Raw genomic sequence first — 17,567 nt, 5'->3', positions numbered from 1 at the left:
GAAGCTACAGCTTCAAGCTTCCCAGGGAACCAGTGGTCCAATCCCTGCAGATCGGTGGGGGAAGGGATGGAACAAAGGGGGAGATGAGTGTATGGGCTGTGAAGTCTGGGTGACATAGGGAAGGCTCTTGCCTATCAGTTTAGCCTGGGGAACAATAAATTGGCTAGGGGGCAGACCCCATCAGAAGAGTGCAAAATCTTGGAAGGTCCTGGTTAAAATTCCCAGACAAAGAGTTCCCTTCTCTTGTCTCTTGCTCTTGTTCTCCTTTGCCCCTGACCTGCACTCTCCAGTGTGCTCGCCTGCCATGTGGGTTTAAGCAGCCTCATGGCCCATGGATGTGCAGACACCACACACAATGGATTGCAGCTGGGAATATAAGCTAAACTAGCCAGTTGCTGGACGGGACTGGACTTTAATATGGGATAGAAATTCTGGGCTGCTGAAGACAAGATTGGACTTTTTCCATGGTGGGACCTTGGAGGGGAACCTCCTTAATTTTACATCATCAATAAAGCTTTCAACAAGACCTTATCCTCCCATTGGGGCCTCGGGAAATTCTTTTCCTCATAGCACCCACTTCCATGGATAACATTACCACTACCACTACCCTTCCACTAAGTTATTCTTCATCATGTAACCTGTTTCATTTTGTTTACAGATCTGAAATTTCTTCATATATTTAATATTATTATAGCTAACATTTAAGTACTTTTCATACATTAAATACCATAAGCACTTTTCATACATTAATTAATGAAGTGGTGTGCTTCTGAATTCTTATCAAAGGGCTCTCCAAACTATAAAACCCTGATTTGGAGAGTGTGCTCACTTCTGTGGTGTAAACACTCCCATTAGGAGGGATTTCAAGCTACCAACCTGTTTTCACTGAACACGGATTTGGGAAGGGCAGGGCAGTAGTACACAATATCTATATATATAAAAGCCTAAGTGACCATCACAACCAAACAGATAACCAAACAGGCTGCATGGGGCAACCAGGCTGGCAGGGGGGTTAGTGAGGGGTGACCAAATGACTGAGCAGCAGGCTGTGTGGGGCAACCAGGCCAGCAGAGGGAGGCAGTGAGGGGCAACCAGGCTGGCGGGGGGAGCAGATGGGGGCGACCAGGCTGGTGGGGGAGGGCAGTTGGGGGTGACCAGGCCAGCAGGAGGGGCAGTTAGGGGCAATCAGGCAGGCAGGCAGGTGAGTAGTTAGGAGCCAGTGGTCCCGAATTGTGAGAGGGATGTCCAACTGCTGGTTTAGGCCCGATCCTGGGAATCGGGCCTAAACCGGCAGTCGGACATCCCCTTAGGGGTCCCGGATTGGAGAGGGTGCAGGCTGGGCTGAGGGGACCCCCTGCCCCCATGCATGAATTTCGTGCGCCGGGCCTCTAGTTATACAATATTTGCCATAGTGAAATACCAAACCACCTCAAGAGCACAGTTAAAACAAAGTGTAGTAAAAACAATTAGGAAGTGATGAGTTTTGAATAAATATTCAAAAATAAATACTACCTTGTTTTTAATATAATTTATTTAGTTGTAAGTTTATATAATTTAATTTTTTATAATGGCTGTGTTTAAAAGTGGGAGAATTTCTAAGCATTCCTCAGTTGTTTCTAGCAGGCCAGTAGGAGCCAACAGCCAGTTCATTTTTCAGATGAGAGATCTGGGGCACAGAAAGGTTAAGCAACTCGTTCCAGGCCGCAGGCCTAACCAATCTGTCTCCTAAGCCAAAATGTACCCTCAGAATCCAATATAGTGCCTGGGAACAGATGTCGTTCAATACACAATTGCAAATACATGAATACATATTTAATAGTCTCTAAAAACATAAAAGAGGAACACCTAAGCATTAAAAACAAACACACCAGAGCGAAACTAACATCTCCTTAAAACTCCCTCACAGCCCCACGAAGATCAATCCCTCATCTGACTACTCTCCGCAGCGCTCCGGCTCCTGAGCGCCTTCACAATTCACCAGCTGTCACAGGAGACGTCGCCCACCCCTTCGCCACCGGCTTGACTCGCCCGGCTTCCCGTCGTCCCGCCCTGCCGGGCCGCAAGGCTTCCTGGGAGTGGTAGTCCCCTGTCAGGCAGCTGCGGCGGCAGCAGCAGCCAGGCGCTCCGGGCCGCGGAACTACAGAGGTGGCGCCCGGGCCCGAGGCTCTTCCGCATCGCCTACCGCTCCCCGGCGGCGCGCCGCCCCAGCTATCATGGCGGCTCCCTTGGCCCTGGTGCTGGTGGTGGCCGTGACGGTGCGGGCGGCCTTGTTCCGCTCCAGTCTGGCCGAGTTCATCTCCGAGCGAGTGGAGGTGGTGTCCCCACTGAGCTCTTGGAAGAGAGGTGAGGCCACCGGCTCGAGTAGGCGGCCAGGTCCCTGCTGTGCTCTCCGGGCCTCTGTGAATGGCAGCCGGGGCAGTGGCCGCCAGCACCACGCTCTGACCCGCTCCGGCGCCCTCCGCGGGCGGGAGGGCGGGGCCTAAGGACGCGTCTTCCTGGGGGAGGGGGCGAGGGACTGTTTGGTGAGGGTTGGGCCCGGCAGCGGGGTTGCCGGCGGCGTGGAGATCGGAGGGGGTGTGTCCCACTGGGGCCTTGAACCCAGGGAAATGGCCTGAGGAAGGGATACTTAGAGGGCGTGCAAGGTGGAGTGGGAATTGAGGGGGGCTTGGGATTTCCCGCGGGGTCCCTGGGGGTGCTCCCTGGAGGATGGGACGGTGTGTGAGGGGCGGGGGGGTAACCCAGGTGAAGGGTTTAGACGTCTACTCTCAGTCTAAGCTCGCAGTGCAGCTTTTCCTACTATTTCTTCTTTTTTCTTTTTATTATTATTTTTAAAATTTATCGTTATTGTTCAAAGTATTACAGATGTCCCCTTTTCCCCCCATTGACCCCCTCCACTCCACTCCCCCCAGGCCTGCACCTCATTATTGTCTGTGTCCATGGGTTATGCATATATGCATATAAGCTCTTTGGGTAATCTCCCCCACTTCCCTCTGAGATTCATCAGTCTGTTCCATGCTTCTATGTCTCTGGGTCTGTTTTGTTCATCAGCTTATTTTGTTCATTCGATTCCACATGAGTGCGATCATGTGATACTTGTCTCTGACTGGCTTATTTCCCTTAGCATGATACTCTCCAGGTCCCTCCATGCTGTCTCAGAGGGTAAGAGATCCTTCTTTTTTCACTGCTCCATAGTATTTCATGGTATAAATGTACCACAGCTTTTTTATCCACTCATCTACTGATGGGCACTTGGGCTGTTTCCAGATCTTAGCTATTGTAAATTGTGTTGTTATGAACATAGGGGTACATACATTCATATATATACACTGAGTGGCCAGATTATTACGACCACCCCATCAGTACTTCATTGGGCCACCTTTTGCCTTTAATACTGCGGCGATTCTTCTTGGCATTGACTCCTCGAGATGTTGAAAGGTGATGCGAGGAATCTGACACCATGCCTGATGAATAGCACTGTCCAGTTCTGTGAGATTTGGTGGTTGTGGAACCAGCTGCCTGATGGCTCTTTTAACTTCCTCTCACAAATGCTCAATTGGATTGAGATCTGGTGATTGTGGGGGCCACCTAAGCAAGGTAAAATCTCCCTCATGTTCTTGAAACCACTCCTGCACAATATGAGAACCATGGCATGGCGCATTGTCTTGTTGGAAGAAGCCATCTCCATTGGGATACACCATCAACACGATAGGATGAACCTGATCAGCAATGATACTTAGGTATGTTGTGCTATTCAGACGTTGTTCCACACGAATTAAAGGGCCCAAATCATGCCAGGAAAACATGCCCCAAACCATAACACTGCCCCCACCAGCTTGAAGGGTTGTTCTCATGCATGTGGGGTGCATGCTTTCATGCTGTTTCTGCCAAATTCTCACTCTGTCATCTGTATGATGCAACTGGAAACATGATTCATCGGACCACATGACTTTTTTCCAATGCTCGACTGTCCAATCCTCGTGTTCCTGTGAGAATTGGAAACGTTTTATCTTGGTAACTGCAGACAGGAAAGGTGTTCGAACAGGCCTTCGGCTGTTTTGCTGATATTCACTCCATGGCTCCGAGCGCCAACAATCATCCCATGTTCGAAGGCTGTTAAATTTCGTTGTTTACCCATATCTTCAGAAAAAAATCACTTCTACTGTCGTGGTAAACAACCTGCTTCCCTATTTATAATGGTTTGGCCCTCTAGCAACTTCAGCGCAAAATTATAGCTAATTTGCCTACAAACATCAGGTGGTTATAATAATCTGGCCACTCAGTGTATATATACATATATATCCTATATAATAAAAGGGTAATATGCAAATTGACCCTAATGGCAGAACTAACAGAACGACCGCTTGACCAGTCACTATGAGGCATGCTGACCACCTCTTAGTCCCATCCCCCGCCTGACAGGCTACAATCGCCCGATGGCAAACAGAGAACCAGGGTGGGTGGCGGCGTCAGGTGGGGCCGGCTGCAGGCAGCTGGGGAATATGGCCCTGATCACAGGCCAGGCCTAGGGACTGTACCATGCATGAATTTCATGTGCCTGGCCTCTAGTTTTATATATATATGTATATGTATATATACTAGAGGCCCGGTGCACAAAAATTTGTGCACTCATGGGGGGGTCCCTCAGCCCGGCCTATGCCCTCTCTCAGTCTGGGACCCCTCGGGGGATGACCACCTGCTGGCTTAGGCCTGCTCCCCGGGGGATTGGGCCTAACCTGGCAATCAGACATCCCTCTGGCAGCCCGAGAGCCCTCGGGGGATGTCCACTTGCCAGCAGGGAGCAGATCTAAGCTGCAGTCAGACATCCTTAGCACTGCTGAGGAGGCAGGAGAGACTCCCACCACCACCACTGTACTGGCAGCCGTCAGCCTGGCTTGTGGCTGAGCAGAGCTCCCCCTGTGGGAGCGCACTGACCACCAGGGGGCAGCTCCTGCATTGAGCGTCTGCCCCCTGGTGGTCAGTGTGTGTCATAGTGACCAGTCATTCCCAGTTGTTCTGCTGTTAGGGTCAGTTTGCTTATTACCCTTTTATTATATAGAATAGAGGCCTGGTGCATGGGTGGGGGCCAGCTGGTTTTCCCTGAAAGGTGTTCCAGATCAGGGTGGGGGTCCCGCTGGGGTGCCTGGCCAGCCTGGGTGAGGGGCTGATGGCTGTTTGCAGGCTGGTCACACTCCCTTCAGGGTGGAGGTCCCCACTGGGGTGCCTGGCCAGCCTGGGTGAGGGGCTGATAGCTGTTTTCAGGCTGGCCACACCCCCTTTAGGGTTGGGGGGTCCCCACTGGGGTGCCTGACCAGTCTGGGTGAGGGGCTGAGGGCCATTTTCAGGCTGGCCAAGCCCCCCAGCTATGGAAGCTCCCAGCCTCTCCTTTTTTTCTTTTTTTTTTTATTCTGGGGATTTATTTACATTCTAGAATTGAAACTTTGTTGCCTTCAGTGGAGCTCAGACCCAGCCGCAGCAGGCGGGAAGCTTGGCTTCCTCCATCACTGGAGCAACCAAGCCTCCTGCTTGCTCCAGCTCCGTGGCTGCCAGTCACCATCTTGATTGGGTTAATTTGCATATAGTCACTCTGATTGGCTGATGGGTGTGGCTTTAGGCGTAGCGAAGGTATGGTCAATTTGCATGTTTGTCTTTTATTAGATTAGATATATAATTTGTTTTTAAAGAAATGTTGAAAGATGTGAAATGTCCAAAGCAGGGTTTGAAGATTTTCTTTATAAACATTTTTTTTTTTTACTGAAGTACAGTATATACAGTGCCCAGAAAATAAATGTAGAGCGTAATGAATTTTTACAAACTGTATATACCATGTGGGCAACACCCAGATCAAAAAACAAGAACATCACCAGCACCCCAGAAGTCCCCTTCCTGTGCTTGAACTTTAAATTCTAGAGTTTTGATGTTATAAACTTTTTTTGGTTGTTGTTAATTCTTACTAGAGGATATTTTTAGTGTTTATTTTTGTTGTTAATCCTCACCCGAGGACATTTTCCCATTGATTTTTAGAGAGAATGAAAAGGAGGGGGAGAGACACAGAGAGAGAAACTTTGATATGTGAGAGAGACACATCGATTGGTTCCCTCCCACACTCACCCTGTTTAGGACAGGGATTGTTTCTGCAACCCAGGTATTTACTCTTGACTGGGAATTGAACATTTGGGTGTACGGGCATCCCTCTAACCACTGAGCCACGCCAGCCAGGGCAATCCCATAAACATTTTGGAATGGGAAATGGCATAATAAGTGAGTGTTTAAGAATAATTAGAGCCTGGCCAGCATGGCTTAGTGGTTGAGCATCGACCTATGAATGAGGAGGTTATGGTTGGATTCCCAGTCAGGGCATATGTGGGCTCAGTCCCCAGTAGGAATGTGCAGGAGGCAGCTGATCAATGATTCTCTCTCATCATTGATGTTTCTATCTCTCCCTCTCTCCCTTCCTTTCTGAAATCAGTAAAAATACTTTTAAAAAAAGAATAATTAGAGCTAAGAGTTCTAAAAATACTATATATCATTGACTGACTTATTTCACTTAGCATGGTATGCTCCAGGTACCTCCATGCTGTCTCAAAGGGTAAAAGATTCTTTTTTACTGCTGCATAGTATTCCTTGGTAATAAATGTACCACAGCTTTTTCATCCACTCATCTACTGATGGGCAATTGGGCTGTTTCCAGATGCTAGCTATTGTAAATTATGCTGTTATGAACATAGGGGTGCATATATTCTTTCTGATTGGTGTTTCGGGTTTCTTAGAATATATTCCTAGAAGTGGGATCACTGAGTCAAATGGCAGTTCCATTATTTAATTTTTTAAAAAAATTCCATACTGTTTTCCATAATAGCTGCACCAGTCTGCATTCCCACTAGCAGTGTAGTAGGGTTCCCTTTTGTCAACATCCTCACTAACACTTCTCATTTGTTGATTTGTTGATGGTAGCCATTATAGTATCTACATGATCTCTCTCATGTGGAATCTAATTAACAAAATAAGCTGATGAATGGAGTGGATCTGGAGACATGGAAGCATGGAACAGAGTGCGGAATCTCGGAGGGAAGGTGGGGGAGGGTGGATGGGTGAGAGGTAATCAACCAAAGAACTTGTATGCATATATGTATAACCCATCAACACTGACAGGGTGGTGAAGGCCTGGGGTAGGGGGTGGAGGTGGGCTGGAGGGGGTCAATGGAGGAAAAAACAGGGACATATGTAATACTTTCAACAATAAAGATTTTTAAAATAATTAAGTAAATAAATAAATGAATAAAAATACTGTATAATAGAGATTATGATAAGCCTCATTTTATCCTCCAGTTATTCTCTTTTAGATGGTGTTATTTTCCTCATTTGACAGTTGAGGAAACTGAGATTTAGAGAAGATAAGTAATTTGTCCCAGTTTCCCAGGTGACAAATGGTAATAAAGGTAGTAGTAATTCATATGTATGATGGTAAGAACTTAGATTTTATATATCTGCATATAATATTTGCATATAATTTTTTGTTGAAGCCACTTGGTTCCTGCTTTCTTCTGGATACCATAAGACCCAAGGCAGTATTAGGCCCTCCTTCCTCTGCTCTCTTAGCAGTTTATACATACCTCTATTAAGAGCATTTCTTTTTTCATTTTTATTTGATTTTATATTTTTATTGATTTCAGAGAAAGGAGGAGAGAGAGATGGAAACATCAGTGATGAGAAAGAATCATTGATCGGCTGCCTCCTGCATGCCCCACACTGGGGATCGAGCCCACAACCCAGATATGTGCCCTAACCGGGAATTGAACCATGACCTCCTGGTTCATAGGTTTACTCTCAACCATTGAGCTATGCTGGCTGGGCTTAAGAGCATTTCTCATTTTATATCATAATTCTTTGTTTATATCTAGTTTCTCTACTGTATTATGAGTTCCTTGAAGATTAGAGCTGTTTTAGTCATCCCTGAATTCCTTGTGTCTGGCATAGAGAAACTGCATAGTTAACTACTTATTGAACAAACTAGAAGCCCAGTGCATGACTTCGTGCACGGGTGGGATCCCTCGGCCTGGCCAGCGATAGGGGCCAATTTGGGCCATGGGACGTTGGCTTAGGGGAGTGCACTGACCACCAGGGGGCAGCTCCTGTGTTGAGCGTCTGCCCCTTGGTGGTTAGTGGGCATCATAGTGACCAGTCGACCAGTCGTTCGGTCGTTCAGTCGCTTAGGCTTTTATATATATAGATATTGAAGAAAAGAAACTGTTTGCTTATAGGATTGACAGGGTGAAGGATCCAAGATGAGGCAATGTAGTATCGTCATTAAGAGCACAGGGCAATGGGGGGATAAGCACACATTTGTAATACCTTAATTAATAAAGGGAAAAAAATAAAAATAAAAGAGCACAGGGTCTGGGATCTTAAAGAGGGTTTTAGTCCCTCTCTGCCTCTGCTACTTACTACCTGTATGATCTCCAACATCAGCTTTCTCATTTATAAAATAGGAAGCTATAATATGTACCCCATTAAATTAGATGATCCATGTTGAAGTTCTTAGCACAGTAATGAAAGTCAAAATGGTTAATTCTAAGATTTTGAGTTTCAATAATACGTAGAACAGTGATGATACTGGCTGAAGTAAGTGAGTCAGAAACAATAGCAATTTAAATAAATCTCCATTAATGGACATTGGGATTATTTTTAATTTTTCCCCACTCTTGAGCATGGTAATGAACATTCTTCTTTGAATAAATTGCCCTGAGAACAATCATTTCTGAGTCAAAAAGCATACACTTAAAAGGTACATATTGCCCTGAAGAAAAATTAATGCAAATGTCAAACAAAGCACATAAGCAGCGGTTCTCAACCTGTGGGTCGCGAACAATGAAAATACATCCTGCATATCAGATATTTACATTACAATTCATAACAGTAGCAAAATTACAGTTATGAAGTAGCAACGAAAATAATTTTATGGTTGGGGGTCACCACAACATGAGGAACTGTATTAAAGGGTCGCGGCATTAGGAAGGTTGAGAACCACTGTGAGTGATTGCTCATTTCACCACCTATGAGCAACGTTTCTCACAAGTTTCTAATTTGTTATCTTACTGTGTTTTGGAATGGAGCAGAATATACATAAATGAAACAGTTTAAAGTAGGTGGAAGTTACAAGGAGATCAAAGGAAATTTATAGTTTAATATAAAACGTTCCCATAATGAGTGGTTTGCCACAAGGGAAAGGGATACTCTATGGAAGAAAGCTCCCCATTATCAGAAATGTTCAAATCAAGACTTAGACCCACTTTCTGGGAATAAGGTTAAGGGGTTTAGATAAACTATAAGGCCTTTTTTTGTCCTGGGAGTATCTAACACTGGCTTATGGCCATCTGCATATGTCTTTGAAGTAAGAATGAACTTGGATGTCTTACTTTTCAGTGGTTGAAGGCCTCTCACTATTGGACTTGGGAGTGTCTCCATATTCAGGAGCAGTATTTCATGAAGTAAGTGTTCTTGTTTTCTTTCTTGTTTACAGAGAGGAAGGGGGAGGGATAGAGAGTTAGAAACATCGATGAGAGAGAAACATCTATTAGCTGCCTCCTACTGGGGTTGGAGCCTGCAACCAAGGTACATGCCCTTGACCGGAATCAAACCCGGGACTCTTCAGTCCACAGGCCAACACTCTATCCCAGGGGTGGGCAACCTTTTTGTGAGTGTGTGCCAAAACCAGCAAAATCTCTGACTCAAAATTCTTCTGCGTGCCAACCCTAATTTTTTGAGAACATGTTATGCCTACTTGATCTCTTAAGGTGTACGTATGTGAAGAACCTTGAAGAAGTAATAAAATTCATTCGAGCGACAAAAACACAGTATATGATGATGAAAAATACATTTATTTTTTAATGTATACATGTACACTGATAGTCCAACAGAAAACTTTATGACTCCGTTTGATATTATCAGTGGGACTTTTGCTGCTGCATCACTGATGACAGAGATTTTACATCAGGTTTATATTTCGTGACTTTCAGAGATATGCACGAGCTACTACTTTCATCCGTCAGGCTACTCCTATTACGAGATTTAACAAAATTCATCACTGAGAACAAAGATTCACAAGCGTATGTGGATGAAACCAAAACACTGGTCGGATCTAGGAAGGCAGGGAGAGTTAAGGCAGAGGCATGGAAATTGCTCTTCCCCTCTCTCATCAATCCATGGTCTTTAAGATAACTTGTTATGTAAAATTATTTATTTATCTAAGATACACCTACACTGAATTTATCTGACGAATAAAAAAGTCAATATTAAGAAAAAAATTGTAAATGGAAAATTATAAGAGAGGGTTTCGCGTGCCAGAAAAAGTTACTGGCGTGCCATGTTTGGCACGCATGCCAGGGGTTGCCCACCCTGCTCTATCCACTGAGCCAAACCAGTTAGGGCCTTCCTATTCTTATTGACCATATCATTTTAAAGTAGAAGTTTTCTAATTTGACCATTTAATCCCCAAATTTTACAGATGTCTCCCTAATACCTACTTTGAGCACTATTTTTTTTTCTTTCATCTCATTTTCTAAAGCATTATTCAACTTAGTTCTCATGGAGATAACAATTATCTTTTGCATTCATAATTCATTATCTTTGTATTGCTATCTAATCAAACCATAATAACAAGAACTACTAGCAGAAGTAGGTTAGGAATAATTTAAGAGAATAAGCACACAGTTCAGTTATTGGGAACAGGTTGTATGGGCATACCAAAGAGTAGCCCAATAGCCAGGAGGGCTCTGGGTGCTATAGGCCCTGGGGAGTATGTTTTCTAGACAGACTACGAATCCCCTGAGAGAATCCTGACATACTTTCATTATGCTCCAGCACCATATTATCTATGTATCTTTTTCATGCCATTGTCTCCTTATGGAGGGCCATTCTTCCTTTTTTGGGGGGTTTGTTCTCTATTCTGATATTAGCTTAGGTTTTATCCTTCCAGGAGCCATCACTCATTACCTTAGACTAGGTTTGATGTTCCTCCTGTATTTTGCAAAGTATCTTGTGCTTATCCTTTTTTATGACTCATATCACACTCTTGAAATTGCCTTTGTACATGTTTTGCCCATTATAATATATGCTCGTCAGAACAAGTACTGGCACCTTTTCATTTATTTTTTAATACTAGTGTATAGCTCTATATCTGCATGTATATTCTAATCCCTCCTTCCCTTCTCTCTTCCTTTAATAAAAACTTGTTAAATATATACCAAATGCCAGCTATGCTGCAAGGTGCTGGGGATACAGAACAAAATACAGCCTTTGGTACTTATATTTCTGAGAGAAACAGACAGTGGGTTTGTAAAAAAACAAACATTTCAGAGCAAAGAATATCACCAGGGATAAGGAAGGTCATTTCATCACAATAAAGATGTCAATTCATCAAGAGGACATAGCAATTTAAAATTTTTATGTACTTAATGGCAGAGTTTTGAAATACATGAAAACTGATAGACCTGCAAGGAGAAATAGACAAATTTACAGTTATAGTCAGAGATTTAAATATTCTTCTCTCAATGATTAATAGAATAAGCAGATATATAAAAGACTTGAAAAACACTATCCACCAACTTGACTGCATTGACATTTATGGAACATTCCATCCAATGAGCAAAACACACAGTTTTTAAGTGTCTATGAAACATTTGCAGGATAGATTATATTCTGAGCTATAGAATAAAACTCAATAAATTTAAAAGGATTGAAGTCATACAAAGTATATTCTCTATCTACTATGGAACTAAATAAAAAATTGGTATCAGAAAGATATCTGGAGAATCCCCAAATATTTAAAAATTAAGTAACTAATCCCTAAGTAACCCATGAATTAAAGAAGAAATCAGAAGGGAAATTAGAAAGTATTTTGAACTGAATGAAAATGAAAATACAACCTATAAAAGTATATGGGATGTCACTAAAGTAGTACTTAGGGGGAAATTTACAGTTCTCAATGCCTATATGAGGAAAGAAAGGTCTCAAATGAATGACCTCAGTGCTACCTCAAGAGACTAGAAAAAGAAGATAAATTCAAAGTAAGCAAAATAAAAGAAATAAAGATCAGAGTAGAAAAAAATGAAATAGAAAACAGAAAAACAATAGAAAATTACTGAAACAAAGATGGTTCTTTGGGATGAACATAAAATTGATAAACTTTTGGGGATGGTAGATAGGTTGACTGTGGTGATGGTTTCATGAATGTATTCTTAGGTCAAAATGTATCAAATAGTATTTTATACTGATTCTTCCTCTATAAAGCTAAAGTTTAAAAAAATGAGATTTCAGTTAAGTGGTAAGTATATGTAGAAAATTAAAGTTGGGTAAAGGGAAAGAGTGACAGTCATATATGTGTTAATATTAGATAGTGTTCAGGGAATGCTCTCTAAGGAAGTGAAATTTGAATAAGAGATCTAAATGAAGCGAGTAAGCTATATGATGTCCCTGATTTGGGAATGAGCTTGGCATTTGTGAATTGCAGAAAGATGGCCAGTGTTGCTAAGGCAGAATGAACAAAGAGGAAAATAATAGAGATAAATTTTGAGAAGAAGTTAGGGGCCAGATTATGTAGAACTTTTTATAGACATGGTTAGGAATTTGGATTTTCTATCCATTTTTAATATAATTATTTTTAATATTTTTATTGATTTCAGAGAGGAAGGGAGAGGGAGAGAGATAGAAACATCAACAATGAGAGAGAATCATTGATCCGTTGCCCCCCACTGGGGATTGAGCCCACAACCCGGGTATGTGCTCTTGACCGGAATTGAACCCAGGACCCTTCAGTCCGAAAGCCGATGCTCTATCCACTGAGCCAAATTGGCTAGGGCAATATAATTATTTTTTAATGTCCAGAGTTTATAATAGGAGGGCCAGAGCTTCCTCCCAGATTCAAGTTTATAAAATCTCAATTGGCTGGTGAGGCCTATTGGGATACTTCTTATTTAATTTGGTTTCTGGGAGGACTTCATTCACATCCTCAATGGTCATTTGAGCAAATGGAATTATGTTCTTCATGTTCTCCAGCTCTTTCATGTTCTTCAGTCGTGGTCTCTAAGGAAGACAAAAAACTCAGCACAACTTTAACATCTTTTTTTTTCTTTAGTATCCACTTGGACAGTTTATTTATCTTCTGGCACAGGCATCTTCAGGACATTAAGCTTCGCAAAGCCATGTGCCAAGCTGGCCTTCACCCATGACCTTGTAGTAATCCCAATCAATAGCAGGTGGATTTTCAGGTAGAGTAGCCAACCTGGAGGTGAGGATCTCATTCTGGGATTTCAGTGAGTTTTAGAACAAGTTTTTACCCACCATCATGAGATCTTTCAACAACCCAACTGTCCACAATAGCAAGTAGATTTTACTTTTACATATTGAAAGACTTTTAAACCAGGAAAGAAGTGTTCATATTTATTTTACATTTGATACATATTGTTGTGGATACTGTGAGGAAAATTGAATCTAGGGGCAAGAAGTGAAGCAAGGAAGAAATGGTGAGGATACTTATACAGTAGTCTAAGCAGGATGACGGTGGCTTGGAACTAGGGTGGTAACAACTAATATGGTGAAAAATTATTAGATTCTTTAAAAAGTGATAGATTCAAGTTATATTTTTAGAGGTAGACTTGTTAATAGATTGGATGTGAGATATGAAGGCAAGAGAGGATTTTAAAGATAGCAGACTTTTGTCCTAAGCAGTTGAGTGAATGATGGTGTTATTTAATGAGATGAAGCATACTAAAGGAGGAACAGGTTTTAGTGGGGTGGAAAAAGAGTTCAGATTTTACCATGTTACTTTTGAAGTGCTTATTAGATATCTAAATGGCAGTGTTAAAGCAATTGGTTATGCCAATGTGAAATGCAAGAAGACAGGCCCAGGCTGGAGGTATAACATTGGGATCAATCTATAGATGATATTTGAAAACATTAGACTGGATGCCATTACCTAGCATGATAGCCAGCTTCCATCCAAGATGTCCCCTAAAGATTTCCAACTTCTGGTATTCACAGCATGTAATCTCTTTCTCATTGTACCATAGTTGGTTTGTGTGACCAGTAGAATATGGCAGAAATGGTGGTGTCTCACTTCCTAGATTAGGTTATAAAAGACACTGCAACTTCTATCTTAGACTTCTGCAACTTCTTTCTCTCTCTTGGATCACTTGCTCTGGGGGAAGCCATGTCATGACCAACCTTATGGAGAAGTCTTTATGATGAGGAACTGAATCTTCCTGTCAACAGCTAAATGAGTAAGCTTAGAAGCAGATACTCAAACCCCTTTAGAGACTGCAACCTCATGAGAGACTCTGCCAGAGCCACCCAACTAAGCCACTCCTGGATTCCTGACTCTTAGACACTGAGTGAGATAATAAATGTGTGTTGTTTTAAGATAAGTTTTAGGATAATTTGTTACAGAGAAATAGATCACTAAGACTCATAGGGAGTAAATTTACATAAAGAAGAATACAGATACCTAGAGCACTCCAATATATTGATGTTGGAAAGGCGAAGAGGAACTAGCAAATAAAGTTGAAAAGGAGGAATGTTAAGATAATGTAGTACATGGAAGCCAGATGAATGAAGTGCTTTAAGGAGGGAGTGAAAACTATGTCAACTGTTAATGCAAGATGGGGAAAATGTGGACTGAAGATTGATGATTGATGATTGATTTGCCTAAATTGAGATCTTTAAAGACTTTGGCAACAACATTTTCAGTGGACTATTGGGACGAGACTGATTAAAGTATACTGAGGCAGATACAACCTTTGTGAAGAGTTTTGCTCTAAAAGAGGCCAGAGAAATGGTATGTTAGCTAGAGGAGGTATCTATGAAGACGTTTAAAATATTAGTATCTGCATATTTAATTGCTATTGGAAATAATTCTATGGATCGAGAAGTTGATAATGTTAGAAAGAGATGATAATTGAATGAATCGTGTCTTTGAGGAGGCAAGAAGGAATGGGATCCAGTTGATAGGTGGAGGATTTGGCTTTAGATAAGAAAAAAGGAAATTCATCACTGTTAATATGAGACAGGTAGAAAATATAGGTATAGATATAGAAAGTTGGTCAACTGGGTAATAGGAAAATAAGGTAGTTCTCATTCAATTGCTTCTCTTAGTGGAATAAGAAATGAGCTTGTTGGTTGAAAGTAAGAAGTGGGGAGGGAGGTTGGTGGTTGAGGAGAGGGGAAGATATGAAATAGTCCTTTTAGAAAGTGTATGTTGAATGAATAAATGGAAGAGCTATGTCTAACCACTTAACCATAGTTTAAAATGTCATTTTTCTGGGAAAATGCATTCTTAGATACAATGAGGAAGGCTAGAACACATTGTTACTCTTTTTCAGGTGTGTGTGTGCGCGCACACGCACGCACTTGTATAAAAGAGGGTAAAGGCATGAGATAGTGATTTCTAACTAGAAGAAGCATGTTAACTCATTCTTTACATGTATAAAATAATCCTTTTAGGACTGTTAATTTTTTTAAACATATATTTTATTGATTATTTTACAGAGAGAAAGGGAGAGGGATAGAGAGTTAGAAACATCGATCAGCTGCCTCCTGCACACCCCGCACTGGGGATGTGCCCGCAACCAAGGTACACGCCATTGACTGGAATCGAACCTGGGACCCTTCAGTCTGTAGGCCGATGCTCTATCCACTGAGCCAAACCGGTTAGGGCTAGGACTGTTAATTTTTTTTTTTTTTTTTTGCTAAAAGTATTACAAAGGGTATTACATAAGTGCCCTTTTTATCCCCCCCACCCTTGACAAACCCTAGCCCTCCCTTTCCCCCCAGTGTCTTATGTCCATTAGTTATGCTTATATAGATGCAAACAAGTCCTTCGGTTGATCTCTTACTCCCCTCCCTCCTGTCCCCCAACCCTCCCTGGCCTTCCCACTGCAGTTTGACAATCAGTTTGAGGCAGCTCTGCCTCTGTATCTATTATTGTTCAAAAGTTTGTAATGGTCTTTATTATCCATGAATGAGTGAGATCATGTGGTGTTTTTCCTTCATTGACTGGCTTATTTCACTTAGCATAATGCTCTCCAGTTCCATCCATGCTGTTGCAAATGGTATGAGTTCCTTCTTTTTTACAGCAGCATAGTATTCCATCGTGTAGATGTACCACAGTTTTCTAATCCATTCATCTACTGATGGGCACTTAGGCTGTTTCCAGATCTTAGCTATGGTGAATTGTGCTGCTATGAACATAGGGGTGCATATATCCTTTCTAATTGGTGTTTCTGGTTTCTTGGGATATATTCCTAGAAGTGGGATCACAGGGTCAAATGGGAGTTCCATTTCCAATTTTTTGAGGAAGCTCCATACTGTCTTCCATAGTGGCTGCACCAGTCTGCATTCCCACCAGCAGTGTAGGAGGGTTCCCTTTTCTCCACATCCTCTCCAGCACTTGTCCTTTGTTGATTTGTTGATGATGGCCATTCTGACAGGTGTGAGATGGTACCTCATTGTTGTTTTGATTTGCATCTCTCGGATGATTAGTGACTTTGAGCATGTTTTCATATGTCTCTTGGCTTTCTGAATGTCCTCTTTTGAGAGGTGTCTATTTAGCTCCTTTGCCCATTTTTTGATTGGATTGTTTATCTTCTTTTTGTTAAGTTGTATGAGTTCCCTATAAATTTTGGAGATTAGGCCCTTATCAGATATGACGTTGGCAAATATGTTTTCCCATGAAGTGGGTTTTCTTGTTGTTTTGTTGATGGTTTCTTTTGCTGTGTAGAAGCTTTTTATTTTGATGTAGTAGGACTGTTAATTTTTAAGAACTCTGAATGAAGGGGCAAAACAGCTGCTTCCCTCAAACACAGGGGAGACAACTTCAAACTCAGAGCCCTTTGCTCCTCATTCATGATTATGGGTTAATTTTCTTATAAGCTGGGTGTTCATAAATTTATAGCCAGCTGTATTTTAGTATCTTGAAGTAATAAACTATAAATAAATAAAATTATGTCAAGCCAAATGAAAAGAATACTTTTGAAAAGAAAGTCCATCATTGCTTTGCATTGTTAATCTTCAACAGATTTTAGTTCTTAGGGAAAGATGAGAATAGGTGAAAGTGGAGAAGGAAAATCTGTACAGGAGAGAAAAAAGGAATTTAGCAACCACAGGTTAGATTTAATGACTGCCTTCAACAGATGTGCTGTGTTCTATGTCTAGCTAAGTATTGATAGTTAAATTGTGAACTTAACAACCTTTATTGGGAGTATAAGCTTCTCTATAATAGTATTATATGCAATTAAACTATTGCATATATGTTAGTTCATAATGGAAACCAGCCCTTTTACTGATAGGCTTTTTGAGAACTATTTGTTCTGATATTTCTGAGACTAATTTAGAGCCATTCTAAACTATCTGAAACATCAAAACACTTTGAAAGGAGGCTATTGGTAATATAAATATCAAGTTACTACTTTTTACTAACAAAGATAAATGGGGAAAAAAGAATCCATTAGTAGATAGTTGTAAAAGCTTAATTCTTTTAGAACTTTGAAAGGCAAAGCTGATGCCCCCATTTTCAAAAA

At 41.8% G+C, this 17,567-nt stretch overlaps 1 protein-coding gene across 1 annotated transcript in view; it reads left to right on the top strand.

Annotated features, from left to right (window-relative positions):
- The first annotated feature begins 2,167 nt into the window (after positions 1 to 2,167).
- Positions 2,168 to 17,567, top strand: part of PIGU (phosphatidylinositol glycan anchor biosynthesis class U) — an 87,079-nt gene continuing 71,679 nt past the window's right edge. The window contains exons 1-2 of the mRNA XM_070420175.1: positions 2,168 to 2,343; positions 9,421 to 9,485. Of these exons, the coding sequence (XP_070276276.1) occupies positions 2,214 to 2,343; positions 9,421 to 9,485 (195 nt within the window). The 5' untranslated portion in view covers positions 2,168 to 2,213. The remainder of the gene's footprint in view (positions 2,344 to 9,420; positions 9,486 to 17,567) is intronic.

The sequence above is a fragment of the Myotis yumanensis genome, unplaced genomic scaffold (genome assembly GCF_028538775.1).
Source record: "Myotis yumanensis isolate MYYU_CA2020_CCGP unplaced genomic scaffold, mMyoYum1.0.hap1 SCAF_7, whole genome shotgun sequence".
NCBI lineage: Eukaryota > Metazoa > Chordata > Mammalia > Chiroptera > Vespertilionidae > Myotis > Myotis yumanensis.
Note: the sequence above shows the minus strand (reverse complement) of the source record. Positions and strands in the feature narration are given on the sequence as shown.